We start from the raw sequence: 22,908 nt of genomic DNA on the forward strand, positions 1-22,908 counted from the left end.
CAAGCGTCAACGTCTATCCCTCTTTCGTCGTTACTAAACCATATATCCTACTTCAGGCTACTATCCATCCACTCGGTTTCCCCCCTACACCCCCTTGCTATACCCTCTCCAGCACCACCGAAGTGCATCGAGTGCATTACCGTGTTCGAAACTTGGCCCTTGCCTACTCCAACCTGGAGATTTCATGTTTTCAAAGGGGACTCAATACCCACATCTCCCCGGAATTCAACTGTCGTTAAACAGTTCTGATAGTTGACAGGTGGGTAACGATTTACGTAATTTGTTTGATAAAATCAATCACAATTATTCGGATTAAGATAGTTGAGGGGTTGAACCGACTGGAAGTTGTGTTTGCATTAAACAGAAACGAATGTCTGAATTTCAAACCAACTGGTGCGTATGCATGTTAAGTTAATTAATTTAATTTATTCTGTTGTAATAATTATTCAATGAAAATGAAAATTTAGATTCATTTTTAATTTATTCAGACTTGTTTCAGAGTCAGTAACTTTTGCGTTGCGCATTCTCGTCTCGTATAAATTTTCGGCCAGTCCTTATTGGAACCACTTTAACCCTCCACCTCCTGAAATTACGTTAATGCCCAGTTATTCTCCGTTAGAACACTCCTCCTGAATTTATACCTGCGTTGGTAACTCGAGACTTTTTTTGACTTGGCACACAGTGACCTCAGAAGAATTTAATGAAAATACCGGTATTCCTGAAAACCGACAACATATGGTGAAGCAATGGTTAGCCACTTTTTAAACAATTTTTTTTTGTCACCTACTTCGGACACCTGCAGTATTAATTTCATCGGTAATTTGTGACACTAAAAAACGCATGCGGATAATCTGTACCTCAAAATTTAATGAAGAATGGGAAGCCGAGGGCTAATCGTGATAAATTATTTCTATAAAATTTTCATTGCACAGCTGGAAAATTTTTTTTTCAAACTTTAAAATATAAAATAACCAAAATTATGGATAATATCCTTAAGTCACGTCCAGGAGAGAATTTTTAATTCCAGTTTAGCCGCCACAATTGCGGTAGATTTAAGCGAATTCATGTTGTACCAGGGATGAACCGTTTGGAAGTCAAATAATTGTCGGTAATACGGAGTTGAAAGGGGGTGGAGGAAGGTGGAGGATCATGGTAACTGCAGTGAGATATCTTGGAGAAAACCAGAGACCAAAATCGCACACTCACTCGGCCGGCTGTTCCCTCGTTAAGGGTGTAAGCTCTCTCGCCTCTGTGTGCCGTTTGTTCTCTGATTCGTACGCAGTCCTAGTTAAGAGTCGCGAGTCAGTGGTGAGAGAGATAGACATTGGGGCTGAGAGAGGAGATGGAGAGGGTAAAGGCAAGGTAAGGAATGGACGAATGGTGGCTGTGGGGGCCAATTAGGACTCTCCCAACCCCTCGACACCAACTCCCCGGACCACCTCAGACCCTCTCCTCTTCACCCCTGTGGGCCCGCAGTGTAGATTGGATTGGTTTAGATTGGTATACACTGGCGTAGTCTCGCGTGGGCAATATGTTCTCTTCCAATTTCCTTTGAGTTGATATTCTCTTTTCATGAAAAATTAATGCTGAATCCAATTTCAATCTGAAAATTTTATCATGAATATTCATCTGTGGATGTGATTGCGTCGTTAATGCACTAGGAAAAAAAAATGTTAACGCAAAAAAATCCATACGTTTCTCTGAAGGGATGTCCTGTTGTGTTCAATCAATTTGGAAGTACGAATTTTAATTTTTAAGGTGAGAATTCTAAATAGGTTCATTCAACTGGTTTATTTTATGTGAGTGAGGTGAGGTCGTGAGGTAGAATATTCTAATGTCGCGATCCTGGTGGCATTAAATCATTTTATGGATTTGAATGTCGTAGACAATTGTTTCCAGTCTTTCATTGATTTGACAGCTTCAGCAGGTGAAGAAAAAAGTGGAAGGATCATTGGTCTACGCCGATGGGAGCCCCCATCAGACGAGGCGGCTCGTTAGTGACGGATTAGCGATGTACGTGTGCCCTCCACCTTCCAATTTCAACCCCTCTGTATACTCTACTCAGACCCCCAGGAGCCGACTTCCTTCTCGCCACATGTTGAAAACGGCTGGGGAAGGAAAAGTACCCAAGAATTTCATCAAATACAATGTGTACACGACCATCAGCAATGAGCCTGAAAATAAAAGAGAGGAGAAATCGATTCACTTCTCTATTTACTCGTTCTGAAAATCCTTTATTGTAATCGATGAGCAACAAATTGAAGAAAAATTATTATTCGATCACAACATTATCCTGTGATAACTCCAAAATTTTCGGAGAAAACGTTCGAATTTTGGTCCCAAATTCCTCCAGTGGCATTCGCTGAAACTATCGTAAAGGGCAACTAACACAATATCCTATGCCAACCCTTCCCCCACTGTGGCGACCCACCCCCAGCCCTCGCATTTTTCCCTCGAGAGTTGATCTCCACTCCCTCATTCTCCCAATCGATTCCCACCAATTATTAGTTGCCTAACTGGTTCCGATTGGAAGAATAGGTTTGATAGAAATGCACTTCTATGGGAAATTAACCCCCGGCACTGGGCATCGGTGTCACGTTCTCCACAGTCAGGACATTTTTGTTTCCAATTCCCCAAACCCCGAAATCCCTACTCATCGTAGTGCTTTTTTTTGTCCTATTCTACCCTTTTTTTCTAACTCCCATCATCACTCTATTTTTCCATGTGCGGTTGTTCTGTACGAATGGAGACAATGATGCCCGGGCATCGTTTTCCGGATTCCAGGGACGAATGTAACGTTGATATGAATTTCAAAGGGTGAATTGAATTTTTGGATTTTTCGCTGTTGGAGTGCTTTCATAAAAAGTTCATACATGCTTCGAAATCGATACGTATGGAAATATCTGAAAGTTGTCACACCTATTCCCGATTTCAAAATGGAAACGGTAAAGTTGACTATTGGCTGCATTCGGAGTAATTAAATTTTTATTGATGCTATTCAGCTTTAACTTTATGCTGTTATCAATAAACGTTTAATGTACATTTGAGAGAGGAAAAAAATCTGAGAATGGACAAGCGATTTTATATTCCTTTATACATGAACTTTTTATGTACTTATTATAAAATCTGTTGGATTCTGAAATATTTAATGAAATTTGAATCTTCACGTCCTCACGATAATAGAAATTAATCGATAGTCTTCAAATTCTAAATATCAGTTTGATATCAGGAATAATTTATCCATGAATACCCAGCGATCCTGAAATTACAACCGAAATTCAAAATTCGAGGTAAAATTTCAGCCCGAAATAAATCCACATTCGTAATTTTGAAAATTCAAACGTAATGTTTCCCTAATTTTCAAGAAAATTTTAACAGTCCAGTATGTAGACCAAATCGATATCCGATTGAATCGCCATTACGACTGCCAGAACTCTCTTCCAATCACCCCCCTCCCTACAAGCACTAGTTATCCTTAAACATTCCCTTTCCTCTCCCTCTAATTCACGTTAATATACAAATTGATAGTATTCTCACTCACAAAGCCCCACATTTTTTTCCACTCTCATTCTCGCCTCAGTGTCGACTTTACCTCCGCTTTTCCCTCCCCTCCTTTCCTTTAAACTCAACTGGGCTTGATAATACAGTAGGCTAACAAGCGTAATGTTCATTAAATCGCGTTCTCCGGGTATGAGAGAGATCGTCCACTGGGAGTTTGCGTGTCCTTCTCTCACGCTGCCCACATTACTCATATTCTCTGGTACTGGAGCATTTGAGTCGGGTGAAAAAGAGAGAGGACTCCTCAGTGAAAGAACCCCACAGTGAAGAAGAGGTGCTCGGACGTAGCTCAACGCAAAGGGATACATTATTATATTAATCCAGTTCGTTAGTCAGGTAGTAATTATCCCTATGGCGTCATCAGTGGGCTCATATTTGTCCGCCACTGGTTGCCAACGTGCAAGACATAATGACAAATAAATTGAGGTCAGCTGTATATTAAATTTTTCTCAGGAGAGAGAAAAGGAGGGAAAAATTCTGAATTTTTTTCCTCCGTTCACCCTAGATCACCCTAAACAAAATTTATTTCCTCGAGCATGCGAATACGAATGATGAAATGAAGATATTACAGATAGAAAAACAAAGGGAAAATTCGGAGGGAGGGGAACACTAGAGATGTAAGAATTTCCGGACGTTAGTTCCTCCAGGGAAAATCCGCATGTCCTCCCATTCAATGCCTCCCCCCCTCCTCCTCCTCCTCCACAATGTCCGTCTACCAAACATATCCTGGAAATAGTCCTGGAAGGCCAGATACACTGATGCAAAAGGGCAGAGGGGTGGAAGAGGATAGGGCTGTACGGGGGATAACGATGTCCACCCTGTTATTTCAGGCAAGCCGGCTCTAACGTTGCCTTACGGTATTTTTCAAACAATACCGTTCACCCCCGCCACCCCTTCGTCGAGCCATCCAATGGCCGTTATAATTTGCCTGGACGGTTGCTCCGTATAACCCGTCGGCTCCGATACGAGTGGCCGCCTCCCGGCTAACATCTTACTCGGACTCCTCACGGAAAAATACCAGGGACAACTGTGCGCCAAACCGTACGGAGGATTTTTCCTTGTGTGCATGCATCACTGGTGAAACCAATTTTTCGATCTGAGGTGCTTGAGACACGAATGGCTCTTCGAGAATTATAAGCGAATTAGAGTGATTTTTCAGGATTCGAATTGTTTGAGTTATTTTGTATTTTAAATTGTTCATGTTTTGTTGGGAATTTCGATGGAAAATTGGAGTGATAGAAATGCAAAAAGGCATAGGGTACACGAGTACACTGAGAGAGAAGTTGGCTAGACATCATGTGCATTACAGTGAACTTTCGGGAAAATGTATGGAACGTTCAGTAAAAGAATTGGTAACTGTTCCGTAATTTTTACCAAATATTGTTTACATAATTTTTAAAGAATTTTTTTCTCCGTGTGATTAGATTCAATGAGAAGTGGAGTTTCCTCTCAGTTTTGCGAAAATATCCTGACGAGTAATATTGACATTCTCCTAATATTTACCCCCTCATTGTACACGAATTCACTGAGCATCTCAGTTGCTTCCAATCTCCCTGCATTTCCTCCTCAATTCCCCGACAGTAGAGGGGGTTAAACTATGCACTGGTCAATTGACCGTGTAACTGGTACACTCGAATGGAGCCCATCCTGTGCTCCTTCTGGAAAGACCCACCAGATTTTTCAAGTATACTCCCAATAATATCGACCTCGACTCTCCTCCCGACATTTATAATTTCAATATGTCCAGATATTTGTGAAGAAAAGAGCACAAACAACCAAAATGCAGAGAAATTCGTAATGTCTCTGAATTTTACGTATGAAAATTTCTTTCTGCACAACAAATTTTATGGAGTCAAAAGTACTTCCGAACGGAATAAAATGGCTACAACGGACACGATGATGAGGAGGGGTTGAATAGACTGGACAACGGCAAAGGGGTAGAAACACCGGGGACAACACACCGTTGAACCTAGACATGTGGAGGGTCAGAATGGTATTGAGACACGAAAGCGAGTCTTTGGACTGCTATTAAGTGCACGCTACACAGCAATACGAAAAACATTAAGCCAACCCGTGGCGGAATAAATCTGAATCGAAATCGGGTGAACGACCCAGCCATCAGCACTCCTTGGGTTCTAGATTCTACGGAGGTGATATCAGAACGGTTACTTATGTTCTTGGTGAAGGTGTGTAGTGTGAGGTATATTTGGGGTGCCGAGAGGGTGAGAAAAGTACAGTCCACGTGAATACATCGGTAGTACTTGGTAAGTGGAGTGATTAGTCATGATTAATGCCAAATACCGTCGGCAAAATTGTAATTTTTCCTCAGGGAACTCGACGAGGTGGGGTGTTCGGTAAAAATGAATAATTTCGACAAAAAAAACTGTAACATCGAGTTATATCATGTCTCGCATGGATTCTCTCGCCAGTAATAATACACACTGATTACTCATGCACACATCATACCCATAATCACACATTGTGTACAAAAAAGAGGAGAAACATGAAGAAAAAGTGAAAGATGACGAATGATGCACAAGTGCAGACGTGCAACACGTAAATGCGTGGGAACTAACCGAGTGTTTGCGCATTACCGTATCCGTCCAACCATGGATAATGATACAGTACTTTACTTCGTATTTCAAGGGGGTCTTACCACTGACTACCACTCCGACAGTCAAATTACCTGTCGCGTTTTATCAAACTTTGTTTCAGTCTACGAGTGAAGGTCAGATTATTCTCCTCCATTTTTTTCGCTCTTCCCCCATTGAATTTCTTCCTCTTGTTGACACAGAAATGATCAAACAGTCGTTACATAGGACAAGAGCGCTATACACTCGTTTGGTGTCCCATGGGTGCGAGCTAAGGGGTTGTTAGCTGACCGTGTAACAGGCCTCGGTGGAATCAGCCCCCCCCCCTACGTCTCTATCTGCCCACCAGACCTCCACCGGTACCAGTGGATCGTTTAGCATGATTCTGTATAGCGCGTTCTGCCAGTTCAGAGCAATTTTACATGGAAAAAAAATCCCAAATTCTTATAGAATTTTTTAAAATTTAGCCTAAAAAATTAATTGACGACGACATACTGGCTATTCACACGAAATTCCATAAAATGTCCCAAGTAATTAGAAAGTATAAAGCAATTCCATATCCCTCCGCTGAAAATTCTTTCTTAACTATTAATCACTCTCAACTATTTAAATATTTTTTCCTTGCATGAGATGCCAATCGTGAATGTATCACTTTCTTTTATCTCAGCTGATAATTATGCCAATGTGTTTGATGATAGAATACATGACCGAGCGGAAATTGAATGTTTGAATTACAATGACTCAGAATTTATCCTCATGGACGTAAACTAAAAGAGCATCTTCAATAAATATATTGATAATAAATATATTTAACGAGCCATCAGTCGGCCGGAGTTCCTTCATTTCACCGTCTATCTATCCATTACCAGGTGTGTTCAATAATCCCTTCACTCACTGGTCGCGAAATTTCTCTTCGCACATCATAAGAATGTCAATACCGCGGCTATCAGTAAATATTGATACTTTCACTGTGATAGTTAATTGATATGCGTCATTTCTAGTTATGAATCAAATGCAATAATACCCATTTTCTTTTTTTGAAAGTGGCATGTCATACATTATACGAGAAAATAAATACTCAAACTATTTGTAGACCATCTCCGTATAAATAAATAAATATCCCCATAACTTGGAAAATTTTTTGAAAGGCTTGACCGCCCGAATTCCACCCAAAGATATATATAAAAACGTATAGCAAAATATATATCATACATCGAATGAGTATATGAAAGAAACCTCTCATACATTTCGACTCTTTTCCAGTCATACATTCATTTCCACTGGGAATTACTTCCGAAGACTAAAAACCTCACCACCTCAAACAAAACCAATTCCCCACTTTCGAAGAACGTGTCGTGAATGATAACTCAACAATACTTGACCGAAATGTATTCCACAATCTTGAAGTGTAATTCCCCCGTGAAAACAAGGCGTCTGAAAAAAAAATTCAGTGTGAAGTTAAATGGAAACCGCAGGGGGGGATGAAATGATGAGTGCAACGGGGGTTGTCGGGGCGGGGGTGTGTCGCAACAGCCGGTATGCGAGAGAGGTGAGGACCTGATCCCAGTTCGTTATCTTCTTCCCAGGGGCGTATATAGAGTCCCTAAGTGGTTATATTTGCGTAGACGTAATGGGGCAAGTTGGACGGTCGAGTATACGCGAGGTATAAAGGTGCAGGTGGAGGGGTGGGATGTGCAAGTTGAAGGGGGAAATGTGGAATAGTAGTGGAGGTGTACGTGGACGGGGGTGGGCTGTAGGGCAGACAAGGGGAGGGGTGGGGATGGGGGTTTGTAACAGCGGTGAAGATACAAGAGATGGAGTATAAAATTAGTTCAATAAAGGAACACCCACGCCCTCTGTGCAGTCGTCCTCTTCATTCCTCAAATTCTCTCTCTCTCTCTTTATCCCCACAATTTACCTCTCACCTTTCTCCGTCACCTTCTTCTTCTCCCCTTTGCACACTAACGATACACGCAGCCAGCGTCGTTTGAATCCTGCAAATTTACGCTGGTTACCAGTGTATTGCAAAAACGAGGTACATCGTTGTAGATTCGGCAAGTGCCGACGTGAAAATTTGAATAAAGTCAATAGAGGAAGGGAGGCTTTCGCGGAGGTATTCTGATTCATCTGATTGCTTGACTTTTTGTTCTCCAAATGATGGGAGGGTACAAAGGTGGAGTTCTCGGCTTGTATGGGAGGTTTATGTGTTGTTTATCGTCGTAATAATGAGATCTGTCTGATGACAAAGTTCATGATGAGGAGAAATAAAAGAGAGGTGTGAAATGAATCCTCAGTTAATGACCCGGAAAGACTAGAAGTATGTTGATGAAGATCACGATTGTTACCTGGGATGCAGCAATTATGAGTGAAGGCAACCGGAGGGTGTCCAGGACATCAATCCATGGTATTGTGACTTCACGCTTTAGACGTCAACGAGTAGTGACTACTGCTGCATCAGAAACTAACCATTCTCCTTCAGGTCTTCTTCATCTTTCGCTTTACCTCCTTCATTTAGGTTCCATCGTCGTTACCGTCAATGGCTTTCAAAAGTCAAACCATCTCTATCCAACCAGCTTCACAACTGGGTAGTATCTATAGTCCAGTTGAAGTGTATACCACCAAAAACACTGTGTATATTTCTACTACCCTCTGCATTCACGTTAATTAATTCCAACTATTTACTCAACTGATTCAAGCATAATATTTGGCCGGGTGGAATTTTTGACCCCCCGCAAACCACTGGCCAATGGCTTCCCCGGGATTCTGACGTTGGTGATGGCATTGAGTCATGTGATTCAAGGGGCTTGAGGGATATTACGTAACGTGAGGTCCATTCAATTTCCTCTGCAGATGTTTTCACTGCTCGGCTTTTAGTTACCGGCCGTATTTAGCTGAGCACTTTGCTGATATTACAATAATCAAGGCTGCAGTGGCTGCTCGGAGAGAGTGGAAATGGAGGAAATTAATCAGTGATGGGAGATGGAAACCTATTTGTTACGATTTGCAATCGTTTGGATCTGAGTTATCTGGGAAGTGAAATAAAGATATGTCAAATGCAATTGAATTAAAATTTTGTGATCATTTCCATGACTAAGTGACAGAAACATTTTTCAATCTGTAATGATTACTTTAAGCTGCAGTCAATTCAATTTTCATTTCAGATCCGTTACTGTCAAGCTAATGGTGACGTTAATCAGCCCCCATGATTCATATTACAGGAAACAGGATAGTTGTGCTGTCGACCACCACCTGTGTCATCAGTCCATCACCTTAGTCAAAGTATTCCACGAATTTCATATCATTAGAGGCCTCATGTTGTCACGTACATGATCGCCCAGAAGACTCGTGGAGTTGGCTGTTTTTCCCACTCGCAAAATTCATACAAGAAACCACACCATTCAAGTGCCTCTCGTGGTAATCGAACTTAATGAGGGAGGAGGGAATCAGACGTGGGGTGAAACTGAAAGTAGGAAGACACAGGGGATACTAGTTTCTTCCGAATTCGGTATTGAAATAGAAAAAATTGGAGTCTATTAGTTACAACAGACATTCCTTGTACGGTGATGCTGTGATTGGGTTTATCATTCAGCTCAGGTGGGCTCTCTCATGTCACTCCAATTCGATCAGTCCTGATGTATTGGCATGTTATTGTTTTTCACGTATTCGGATAGTCACGATGATTGATGCCTCGCTCATGAGAATCCGAGCTCTTTTCCTGGTTTAGAAAAACTTGCACTGTTTTCTGATAAAATCATCGACATGTATATCGTGGACATACGACACTGCCGGAACCGGTTCCTGGTGACTGTCTATCCTTTACTAGTAGTTTCCGATAGAATATTAGTCGTCGTCACAGCTTTCCTTCAAGGTCGGGGTGTATCTGCATTTAATCGTTGAAATAAAATTCATGAAGAACGAAACATGAGCGATTTCTCATTTTCATATGGACAATATTAATGATCAATTTTCTTCTCAAGTGAAGTGACTTTTTGATAGTTAGGTAGTTATTAGTTACACGAGGAATAAACACGTTTTCTCTGAATTTGATGAAAAGCTAGGCTTTACGACACTTTTTTCGAATTGCACTCTATACTTGTGAAAGACTCTCTATTATTATTTACACTACCATTAGATATGAAGGTTCTAATCTCGTCGAACAAGTCTTCATATAATTGGAATCGAACTTCATGGATAAGTAACATAGTTTGATGTTCAATAATTAATCGAAGATTTAAAAAAAGTTAAACTCGTCAATCTATTGGCCTGCTTATTTTACCAACATTGAGAACCGGTTGTTCGTGACTTTTTCTCGTCTTCAGTGATTTCCCATTGAATATTTCTCTTCATCATCACTTCACTTCACGGTTTGTGGGACATTCCTGAATTGAAATAAAACTGAGAACTTGACTTGGAACAAGCGATTTCTCGTGGTGATCCAGATTTTTTTAATAATTCATTTTATTCTCATAGTGCAGTTGACGCTTTTAGCATTTACGTATTTTATTATACTCGGGAGTGTGCTTTCACGACATGGTACCGGATGAACTGGATGCCTGGAACTTTCTGATTGATTTCGAATGAATTCATTAATTCATTTTTCTTGTGATTCTTTCACTTCATATGCTTATGCAGCTATTTATTAAAGGATGCTGAGCATATTTTACTGGTGAAGATAAATTATCGAGGGAACTGTCATCATCATATCGCTGACCAGATTGTCTTCACCAGTTTATTCAACTCGTCCCAGTGCAGACAAGAGGTTGATGATTGTTACCATTTTTTTTCCACTTCTAAAACTGTCGATCATTAACACCTGAAGTGGAATAACTATCTCATAATTGATATCACCAGGTCATTCTGACTTGCGGAAAAATATCAAAGTTATGTTGTTCAACTGCAGAGGAATTTTCGTTGATTATTACCAATCATTATATATTACTTAGCAATATCTCTCATTACTCAAGCAATGTTCATTCCGCTGATGGGCCTAGTGGCACCATGACACCAATTTACTATTTGTTCTATCTACCGCTCAACACTACCTCAACATGTGAATTGTAAATCATGCGCTACCTAATGATCCCCGGTCTACTTCAGGTTTCAAAGACACATTGAAATGCACATCCACTTTCTATCCGCGTCGATAATGCCCTTCTGACCTTGGGAGAAACTTGTTAACACTTCAAAATATCAATGAAGTACCGCAGATGCTGGTTAATCGCTTTCTAGTGGTAGCAAGTCACTTTGATCACATCCTACTATTATGCAAATTATCAATCATGATGTCGATGATTAATGATCTGCAATACTGGAGATGTTATCATAATCAAACCATGTCTACATCAATCATTTAACTTTTCATTGTGACTGTGAGACAAATGACACGTAGATTTATTTTTACGCAGTGACAGATGTCACTGAAATTATTTCAATAACCGCCTTTTTTTTATTCGACGAACCCCTTAATTAGCATATCAGTTCAAAGTATGTGATGAGAGCGAAGATTTTATTTTCCGAAATATCCAGATGAATAATGAATAATTGATTGAGTATAAAACAAATTTAAGTCGTTCTTTTTTTATTCCGCAAAATTCCATTACCTCCTTTCGAGATTTTCGCGATAATTTTTCGAAAACTTTGCTCCTCTCGTACATGTGAGTCTGTAGTAGAACGATAACATTGAACCTGTGTTATTCACCCGTTGAAGAAATGTAAGAAGTGCCACAGAGACAGAATTCGAGAGAGACAGACTGAGTGCACGTGTGTAGTGTACAAGCATCAAACAGGCGTAAGACTCATTTTCCTAAGTGATCGGCATAACCTCACTCCGCATATCGTAACAGTCCAAAGTGCCTGGATTCGAGTCATGAAAAAAAAGGGGAGTTCAGCGTCTGTTCATTCACCTCATATACATTTTCTCGATCATTTATGAGTTTCATCCGCAGCGCGAGAGGAAGCGGGAAAATTCGAAAAATTGAGAGGTTTCAATTCCATTAGGGGTACAAGGAAGAGACTGAGTAGATTGACGAATTCCATTACATCAGCCTCCTAAAAACAATTCCCATGCAATAATCGTATTTTTCCATCAATTTTGATCCTCTCTAATGATGAAAACCAGATGATGAATTATTTCTTGACAGTTCGTGGATGTTAATTAATTTGCAGCTGTCACGTCTGTCAATAATTTTAGGCAGAAACCATGTTTCAATTCATCGGATGTATTTATTGAATTTTTTTCTTTGAGAACGAATAATAAATGACTAATCCTATAAGAGAAATGTATAGGATGACCCGGTGAAAATATTTAAGTGCCCGTAATAAATATAGGAATACTTATCTGGAAAATTCATGGCCTCTACACCCCTGTGAATCGCTGATAGTATTGATGCTTTACATCCTTTTTCCAATAATTTTCCAACCCTCAGGATCTCACAACGGGATGTTTCCTCCTCCATTCTGATATCTTCCCTTTAACTTTATCAATTTTTTTCCAACGAAATAACTGTCAAATATCGTAAGGGTGTGCTCTGCATACCTTTGGGGCTAATTACAGATCGTTGGATATTAAGAAGAATTCCCCAGCTGTCTGTCGATTGTCGAAAAAAATTGATAGACAACGTTTGTATAAGGATTGTTGATTTAATTCACGATAAGCATTCCATTTATTTACAGGGTAGTTTCCAAGAATAATAATAAAAAAGCAGTTGGAAGGTCTCTATTATTGAATAAACCCGAGACCTACGTTACGTTTCATCCTCAGCTCTCGTTTGTCTCCATTTTATCAACGTCAGGACCGCGGAAACCCAACGCTGAGAGGGCTTATTTATTTTTGCCGGTTGGACGCGTCCAGTTTTCGTTGCGATGGGCCAGGGGATGGGTGGGATGGAGGAGAGGACACCATAGAACCCAACGGAGAGGCTTGCGGTCAATTAGTCTCCCGTGGGATTTTAAAATAAACACTCGTTACTGGTACTTAAAACAAAAAGCCCCTGTGTTTAATTAAATAAACTCGGACGTACTCTGAATTACTTGCGCTACGTTTTCTGCGACATTCTCTACTTCGTAGCCCACCCCCTTCTTAACCTCTTTTGTGCTACATTTAATGCATGTATGCAGAGGCAGAGGCAGAGGGCATTCTCGTTTTTAGTTTCATTATTTGAGTTTAATTTTCAATTGTCTAGGGGGAGGCAATTTCGGGAAATTATCAGAGAACTCGAGCGTTCAAATATTCTGTTCATAAAGGTTTGATGGGCCAGTTTGAAGGTGAATCGCTGGGGGATTTAGCTGCGCCAGCGGATTGTCGGATTTTCAACTCCATATGCCTCATTAACATGAAATACATGCGTGTGAGAGGCGTTTTGCGAAAATAAATTAACTCAGTTATTATTGTTCGGATGATATCAGATTTTTAGAACTGGAAAATGAGTGTTGCTTTTCCACTTCAGTGGAGTACATTGATTTTAATTCAACATGAAAATCTTGAATCGGTGTGACTTAGTTCGGATGTAGGGGATCTAATTGACTAATACTAAGGTGATTAGAGCGTTTATCACTTTCTTGGAATAATTATCATAAATGTTAGGAGTGACAAAATTATTTTTCAATTACATTTCCGATGTTTCGGAAAATGGACCGATGTTTGTGATACATTAACAAAATTAGAGTAATGATTGCATCCCGTAATCTACTCTCTCTGCATAATTTCCCTCATGGAGAGTGAAATGGCCCCCACATTACTAATTGCCAGAGGAAAAAGAGTGACAAGATAAAGGAGATGAGGAAGTATGAGTGAATAAAAAAAATAGTGTAATGACTGCTGCAAATTTACCACTTGTCAAGTAGAAAGTCTCACCTGTATATGTCCATGTTTATTTATTTTAAACGACGAGATAACTTTTACTCGCATACACTGAGCAAAAAATGTCTCGATCAAGAGGCGTCACATTCGATTACAGGGAGATTTTCTTTTGATTAAGAAAATAGTTCTTCATTCAAAACCAGAATTACCGTTGGAAAAATGAAGGTGACTGAAAGTCGTATGTTGTACCTTCGGATAAAAACACTTTACCTTCACAAAAAGATGACTCAAAACACAAAAAATTACACTGTTAGAAATTTTTTTAGACTCGAGCAATGGACGCACTTGAATTTTCAATCTCGTCGAAAGCGTTTCGGATCTAATTTCAATAAGATTTCGATTCTCCCTCACAATGACTTTTTCATCCAGCAATTTTCTTTCACATCTCGGGGATGGATTTTATTATTCATAATTATCGGAGCTGAAAATGGAGAGTTTTGTCTGACGCCACGTGGGTAGTTTCCGATTATGTCAGTGGAGCATTCACCCATGACACTGAAAGTCAATGATTATCTGTTATATTCTTTGCACAGATGAATTGACGTCTCAATGACACCAGAGAATGTCCTCGCATTAGCGTATACTCACCTGTGCACCCGGCATCATGTTCCCATTGATCATATTTTTCTGGATTAACGGTTCATTGTCGCATGATGACCCACAAGCATCACTTGACAATTGCAACTAATTACCTGGTGGAATAATTTTCGATAGTATTCAGCGTTAGTTCCTAACAAATGAGCGTGCCAGTGAACTTTAGAGATCGCGAAATAAGAGGAAGTCGAAAGCATTGAGGAGAGAGCGCTAGTGCATATAAGGAGAATCCCGATACACGAGTGTTCTCAGTGATGTTTTTCACGTGGCCGACAGTCGCCCGTCGCAGACGAGCTCGGATAACATTATGAAGACTATTGTAAATGAGTTTGAAGTCTTTAGATTCAGTTGTAAAGCAAATTTTTCTCATTATATTCATAATTTTAAAGTGCACAGAAGCCAGTGGTTGGAAAATAAAATATATCACGTGATGTGATAACGCACTGATAAAAATATCAATGAACAATTATGGAAATAGTGCAGCAAAAAATTACGGAATTACGGAATAGTAACTATTTAATTGAAAATCCTGGAAATTTTTCCAATTTTTCATTGATTTTTTTCTTTGTGCAGTGATTCCACCAAATAGTTTATAAGTTTATAATTTCTCTAATTAAATAAGGGATGTTATTTAGTCTTTAGTTTAGTCATATCTGATAACTTTTCTTCTCATTTGGAAATATTTCATTAGCTCAAAATGAGATCGAATTCCCCCAAATCAGATCGTTATTCCTTTGAAATATTTTCTTTTCATAGTAACGGTATATTTAGATATGTTGATTCTGTCACACAGCTGCTGTTATTATTACTATGGGGCACGTCATCGGAGGCATTATTTTTTAACTAGTAAGTTAGTAAGATGATGAGTGTACTGAGAAAGAAAATACCGTGATTTAGCCCTAATTTTTCATTTTAGTCCAAAGAATGTGCTCATGAACTTCTTCAGTTCACTTCGCGAGAAGAAGGAGATGAAAAAACCACTGCCAATACCCGACATCCATCACTACCATCTGCATTATTATCCAATTCACGTGCAGAGTATTCATACATCAATGAAATCCCTGAAAGCTCCCGACAAACATGAGCTGGAGACTATCCACACGTATGGAAAATTTGTATCCTTCCGAGGTTCATGCAAATTGTTTTTTGTCACACGTGGTATTCACATTTTCAGAAATAAATTGGAGAATTATGGATGGAGCCAGCAGGAGTACAGGTACATGAGTGATCCGGTTATTCATCATGTACCGAGTTTTCTAGGGTCATGGCCCATGTTAGAGTCACATATTCAACATCCTCCGGAGATTACTGTGGAGGATGAGAGTGAGGGAGAGAAGCCATTGCATGGTGAGAAATATTATTCAACGAATTAGCGTACGGAATTGAATTTTTTATTGCAAAAGGATATTTAAGGAAATAGAACGATTTATTTTTTCCAAACCGTGTTTTCCCCATCAAGTCACTCCCAAACAATCTTAATTACATGTTAATGGTGACGATGACACTTCTCTCTTTTCATTGTACTAATTGTAGTAAAAAAATCGTGGTTACCATCTAATAAAATAATATTTATTGGTTGAAAAATAGTTGATCGTTACGGAGAAGAGGCTGTTGGCAAGTCCGCTGGTATCCTAGTTCAAGTCCCCCTGCATCAGCAGATCATCATCCAACAGCCAGTGAAAACTGAGAAACCCAAGGAGACACATCCGCTCGTTGCATTTCTGGAGAAATTGCGAAACTTCAAAAATTCACTTTTCCATACTTCTTCCGACAAAATCGACGAGAAGTCGGACGATTTCACCGACAAACTTAACGCCTTCGTAGTATTTAGGCGCCCTAAATCGAGAATATTGGGATAAATCTTTGTTAAGCCATTCGGCTCAAGTGAAAACTACAAATTTTTGAAAATTTCAGAAATTTTGTTATCAATAACTGTAAATTTATAACAGTGAAACAGTGTGATTGTTAAGTAATGGTTGTGTAGGTTGTTGAATAAATTGATTGTTGTCATGAGCGCTGGAGATGATTTCCAGTGCTATTCACGTGATTTTTTTTGTGAAAACCTATGGACTGTTTGGTGAGCATGGCCCATTCGATGGAATGACTTGTTCAATAGTTAATTCACGAGTAGAACAAACGGCTGACATCAGCGGGCAACGGGGTGAGAGGGGGAGAGGGGGGGAATAGAGAGAATATAAGGTATAAATACAGTGCACGCAGGGTTATTTAAGGGGCTATTACATTTTTATGGCTCAGATGACGCATGGCTCTGGTGGTGGCGTACCATCGTCTTGAGTATATAGGCTAACACGTCGTGGTATATCCAGTAGCAATTCTTAGGAACACCTTCATAACCCAACGAAATGTCTCAAACACAATTTCTTATGTCAATTTTTCCACTTTTTTTTATTCCAACAATTTTTGGAGAGATTAATTCTCTTATGTACAACGCGTAATTTTTTTTCATTTACGTGTTTCACATGAAAAATCCTGCATATTCTGAATATAATAAATTCAAAACCTGAAGAAGTAGTGAGACAATATGAAGCCACAATGAATCATTTCACTGTCTCCATCGCACCTCATCCATTATCCAACTTTGAAATCAGTTTGACCTGGACAATCGACGGAAAGGAGAGTGGTTGAGGTTACCAAGTGGTTTTACACCGGACCATAAAAATTTATTTGAACAATGATACTCGTCGCCTAGCCATCAGTACCCCATCCCTCACGGTGCACAGCAAAAAAGAAAATAAAGAGTAACGAGGATCATCCCGCAATACCACACCGGAAATAGTAATAAAAGCTGTGGTCTATGGTACAAGACGAGACGCAAAAACAAACGAAACAATTTGATATTTAACGCAGGGGACGCAGATTGTTATCCCGATATTCCGGGTTTTATTATAAAATAGAATGAGAGTCCGTGGGAATGTTGTGCCGTATTTTTTAGTTGATTTCGTTTTATCTGATTCTTCCGCCCCGATTCGAATATTTTCGATTGGTTTCCATTTTATGCCGAGGGACTCGTATTTTATCCACACCCTCGTGGTGCACACTCAGACCTTACCCAGACCTGCCCTGTGTGCGAATAAAATTATTCATAAAAAATTACAGAGCTCAAGTTCGCTCACCGATTATACAAATGACTGGGAAAATTTAATTTATCAGCAGAAATGATTGAGTCGTATGAGCAATCGTTGCTCAATGAATTTCCCTCATTGATTTCAGAATAATCTCCTGTCACAAAGGATGAATATTAGTCATCGTCCCAGACGAATTTCCTATTTCAAGGGTCGTAAAACTAGAACGAAAAATTTAACCATAAATTCCTCGACGCTGACAAGTTCAAGGGGTCTCGTAGTTAGTCTATGTTGGTGTGAAACCGCAGGTATCATTAATACCAAATGATATATTTCAGTTCTCGAGTCATTTTGTTTACGACACGGGAATGGATTCACAAGAATTGGTTTCTCCAGAGGAGTGATTTATCTCGACATTTTGGTCATTAAACCCTTAATATCGAAGACGAGCGAGACGTTAATCATTCAATTTTAAATTAATCCTATCAAACAGACTTTAATAAAGTAAATGAACAGAGAGAATTCTTCCTTCAACTCGCTGATGACTATTTCCATAAAAAATTTCTCTCCCACTTTAGAACCTCCGAAATAATTCACCTGTTTCCGGAAAAAGTGTTCTCTACGCGTTGATCAAAAGTTTCCCTCCCTTCATCAGTGATTTATGAAACACCCAATGTCATCCTCTCTCATCACCACTTCTCCAGCCCCCCCCCCCCCTGGAACTCTGAAATATCCACAGAAAGACAAGGTAATAAAATCAAACATCAGTGGTTAAACCGTTGGGCGAGGATGGAAAAAAAATATTCCCCGTATTCGTCTCGCATTAACCGAAGCCACTTTCATTCTCAATTTCGCATATAACCGTTTCAAACTGCCCACTGCATATATCCGTTTCCCAACCAGTGATTCTCGGCGCGTTTGGTCTGTTACGATGAAGAGTGAGAGTCGGTGGGTTTGTGCGAATAATTAAAAAGTATAGGATAAAAGGGAATCGGAAGGTCCAAAGCCGCAGAAACGAGAGATCGGCGTGTTCGTCCGAGGGAAAGAAAGAAAATCTAATTAATTTCCGTAGCGCAAGGCTGGCTTTTTGCACTATATGTACATATACGAATGAGAGATGAGATAAAAGAGGAGGAGAAAAAATGAAAACAGCGGTAAATGTTGTTTTAGGCTTTTATGTTCGTTGCGCGCACACGTACACACACATACGATTTCCGTGAAAATTCGTTCTCTGCGGCGATCGTAGCTACCGTATGGAGGATGAATAAAGACAGACACTGAGTGTCCAGAAGGAGAGAACCCGGAAAGTCCATGGATGAGGTGTATGAGAGATAGAAACCGTTGGCTCGCGGACGCGGGGAATGAATTTAATTTTTTTTTTTCACCCCCATCATTTTTTTTTCCGTACTCGTCTCCACCCACTGCCGCAATTAGAAACGAGCTTACGCTTGACGTCCGAATACGCACGGAAATCAACGGGCTACCTCGTTTCCTTTCCATCGTGTTTCGACGTTTCCATTTCGCCGATGAAATTAGAAGAAAAAACGACCGGGGGAGAGGGAGTGAGGACAGATGGCGGAAAAGAGGGGAAAAAGAATGGGTGACAATTCGCATCTGCAATCAGTGGATTCTATAGCGGCGACTGATTGGAATTTACGAATGATGAATTCATCAGGATAAGGAGAGGACCTGATTTCGAATTAATAAAGTGATTTCATTAATTTGGAATTAATTGTTGTAACAGTTCGGAATTGATACTAAATTATTATTTCGTTAATTATCAAAAACTTGATAGCAGTTCTTTCGTCAAAATTTTTTTCTATCAACGTAATGAAACGAAAGTTGTCCTGGCACCTCCAGAGTGTCCCTCAATTTCTTGAAGTGGAGTGAGTGGTGACACACATACACAGTGTTCCTCACCATGACGACTGTCGTGTAATCCACTTACCATCAGTTGATACGACGTACGCGGTTTCTGTTCAGGCAGTGATATATATCTATAGCACATTAGTCCACTACGGCAAATTGTACTCGCCACAGTGGACTATCACTCGTCCTTTGATTAACATATTGCTTTGCGACGCTGCGAAGGACCTACTCCGGAGCTATTCTCTCGCGTTACAATACGTCACTTCCGTGGATGAGGCCAGACGTTATTACAGAAATGGGGTTTTGTTGGCTGGGGAAATTTAATCAACAGAATCTTCGCTGTCTGACGTCTTTCCGGAGAGTTATTAAGCCTTTCGGCAAATATTGATGTCCCTCACTCTCATTGCCTCATTTATTCTTATGAGTTATATGAATGTCGTGATACGGGGCTGGTGAGGGGAGGGCGAGGAGGAGGAGAAGTTATACGTGTTTTGTCAAATTCTGGAGCCCTTCGATTCAAAGCCAATTTTCAGTAATGCTCACTGCAATAACTCAGGACAAATGGCCGGGAGCTGTACACCCGCGTTTCGATACTTTATTCAGTTCATAAAACGTGTTCCAATAAAGTATCGCAATACGTGCTTCAATTTTATTCCGGGGCCTTCCATGTCTCGAGGTTCCTTCTTCTGGTTAATTTTGAGAGAAATATTCAGTAAAAATAACGAGACTATTGTAACGAACATGTGGCAATGTTGCTGGCTCCGTTTCTTTTGGATTTTGCTGTGAAATTTTGGTACCTTCTGGTTTGGTAATTCCGGTTAAAAATTACCTGGCGCCCAATCGAGTTATGAATTTCGAGTTTTTATCGATTTAAGGGACGCAGAGGATGAGGGGATACCTCTCTACCTCTTTGGTTTTCTCCCAGCGTTTTTATGCACAACCGAACAAAACATTCATAAAAACGTCAGATATATTCACAACCGAAGAAACGAAGATAAAACAAAACCACCACCTCGCACAATACCTTGGCCTGGTTGATACTTGGAGTGCGGCCCACAACCGCAGCCAATCAACTAATGACTGACACCCTTGTACATCTCCCACGGGTCATGTCGCTTTTGCCAACTGCACACTCTCGTTGTTACGATTTTTCATTCTCCCCGTTACAACTCTCTTCACTCCTTGTATCTCCACAGCGAAGCATCCGTCCAGGGAAATTATCGCGATGTCTTCCCCCTACTTTTCCAAAAACAATCATTAAAAATTTATTCGGTACGACAAATTTGAATTATTTAGATTTTTTTGGGTTCAAAGAGATTTTTGTAAATTATTTGGAGGACTCCAGCTGATAATTTTCTCTGGGTGATAGACGAGTCGTAAAAATTGTTGTAGAGTTATGACAACTTTTCTGAGACGAGTCTCACAGGATTATTCTACAGCAACTGATGCATCGGCAGTCACCATTGTCACCAACTGCATCCCACAAGTAATATTGTCTAATGTGTCACTATTTGATGCTTTTCCCCAATGTTCCAAGGCCTGAAAAAAGGCAGTTATTATACGTGTGGTGTGAAAGCCAAGTGTCTTGGGATCCACCAACATCAGTTACCTTCACTCCGACATAATCCCCGATGCATTGAGCCCACGACCTGAAGCTTTATCCAGGCCGTCGCAAGCACTGATGGCGTGTTGATACTGGAAGCATTCGCTACGAGAAATTGAAGGGAACTGTGCTATTACTTTGATGACCATTTTTAATATCAAAATGTACCGTCTCGCATTGTTTAAAATTCTTGATGGGAGAGAGAGAGGGCTCAGAGAGCCGAGGGAAATTCATTGGTTAGCACTGATCAACGTGAGTAATACCGCGAAACACAAGCGCAGTTGGCAAATGAGGGAGGAGGAGGCACAGACCTTAATGGAAACTCAATCTTGATTGAAAGGGAGCAACAGAACCATAGAACTCGAGCTTTTTAACCTCGTTGATGGCTCCCATTAGCCGTCCAATTAGGCAGGTTGATTAATTATCGAATTAAAGAAGTATCGTTCAAGCACTGGGGTTACGGTCGATACTTCAAATGGGGGATTATTATCGGGTTTATTATGTGGGTCATTACGGGATGGAGTTGGATTATCTGGGAAAGCGCTGGTAATCAGGGAAATGCAGGAGTTTTCTGAATGTATTTTTCAAATTTTATATTTTCAAGCGGATTATCAGGCATTCGAGGCTAGTTTTCCCCATTCATCATTAAAATTTAATAATCGAACATTTTACATTCGCATTCAGAAGCGAAATTGACTGGTAAAAGTACGAAAGTGCTTTCTAGCCAATTACTAAAATTGTTTATTATATTTTCCCTCAGGAATTGACTAGAGTGAGTTTTCTCAGTTCCTCGAAAATGATTCCTTTTTTTTGGATCCCACCCCTGTCGACCAATTCCCCTAACGATCAAAAGCGAATGCAACTGGAATCGTTCACTCCAGAAAGGGGTAATGAAGCTTTTTTTGTGCCCACAGTCCACACGAGAAGACAAATTCAGAATTCTAGAGGCGGGGTAGGGCAGTGAGTTCAGCAGAAATGTTGGCCTCTCCTCGCATTAGAATGCCGTCCTGCCAATTTGGGACGCAGGCGTAGGAACGTTCAATTAATTAAAAACAAAACAGCCGGGGACACGTCAATCTTATTTGACTGTGTAGCTGGTGGGCTTGGGTTATATGGGTTGCAATTCGAGTGAGTGGGTATAAACTGGTGGACAGGACGAATGAGGGAGATTTGTTGCCGCTCACAAACCTTTAATTAAGTCCGTTGTTCATTATGTGCTCTCTGCATTACTTTTCCCTCATTGCCTTGGATTTAAAGTCACCAGGAGGGTTTATTAAATTTATTTATTGTTTAATTAGAATAATGAAATCATTTTTAATCCGATTTTTCCGGTGCATCCGGAAAGAAGTAATTAGTATTTTATGAAATGGAATCGATCTATGTGGGAGAAATTATACAACATGATACGAGAAAATTCAATAAATTTTAGAGAATTAATTTTCCGCCCTCCACTGGTGTAATTCTTCATTTCCGCGTTCCTCGTCTGCCATTCGTCCAAAAAAAAAAATATCCCCAGCCTCTGGTCCCCTTGATTTTCGGCCAGAACGAAGATAGACGGCCGTTGAGATGTCTCGCGTCACTCGTCAGCTCACGTAATAAATAATCACAAGAGTGTAATGCAAACTTATGACGCCCTAATTGGACATGCATACTCAGCCCCTGTCGTTGCATTGCGTATGTGCAGTATTTACGCACTAGAATATTGCAAACAAGTATGCAGTGTAAAGTCCAGTGCTAATTACTCCCCCTTTT

At 40.1% G+C, this 22,908-nt stretch overlaps 2 protein-coding genes across 3 annotated transcripts in view; one reads left to right on the forward strand and one right to left on the reverse strand.

The window, feature by feature from the left end:
- Nucleotides 1-22,908, reverse strand: part of LOC135161204 (carbonic anhydrase 2-like) — a 58,539-nt gene that overhangs the window by 11,285 nt on the left and 24,346 nt on the right. The window lies entirely within an intron of this gene.
- Nucleotides 14,808-16,615, forward strand: LOC135161962 (uncharacterized). Of its 2 annotated transcripts, none has more exons than XM_064120002.1 (5): nt 14,808-14,920; nt 15,395-15,447; nt 15,518-15,703; nt 15,776-15,948; nt 16,189-16,615. In XM_064120002.1, exons 1-5 carry the CDS (start codon nt 14,909-14,911, stop codon nt 16,458-16,460), a joined length of 696 nt encoding a protein of 231 aa, XP_063976072.1. In that variant the 5' UTR covers nt 14,808-14,908; the 3' UTR covers nt 16,461-16,615. The 2 variants fall into 2 exon arrangements, with proteins under 2 accessions (XP_063976072.1, XP_063976071.1); XM_064120001.1 differs by having other exon boundaries at nt 14,875-14,951.

The sequence above is a fragment of the Diachasmimorpha longicaudata genome, chromosome 4 (assembly GCF_034640455.1).
Source record: "Diachasmimorpha longicaudata isolate KC_UGA_2023 chromosome 4, iyDiaLong2, whole genome shotgun sequence".
In the NCBI taxonomy this organism is placed as follows: domain Eukaryota; kingdom Metazoa; phylum Arthropoda; class Insecta; order Hymenoptera; family Braconidae; genus Diachasmimorpha; species Diachasmimorpha longicaudata.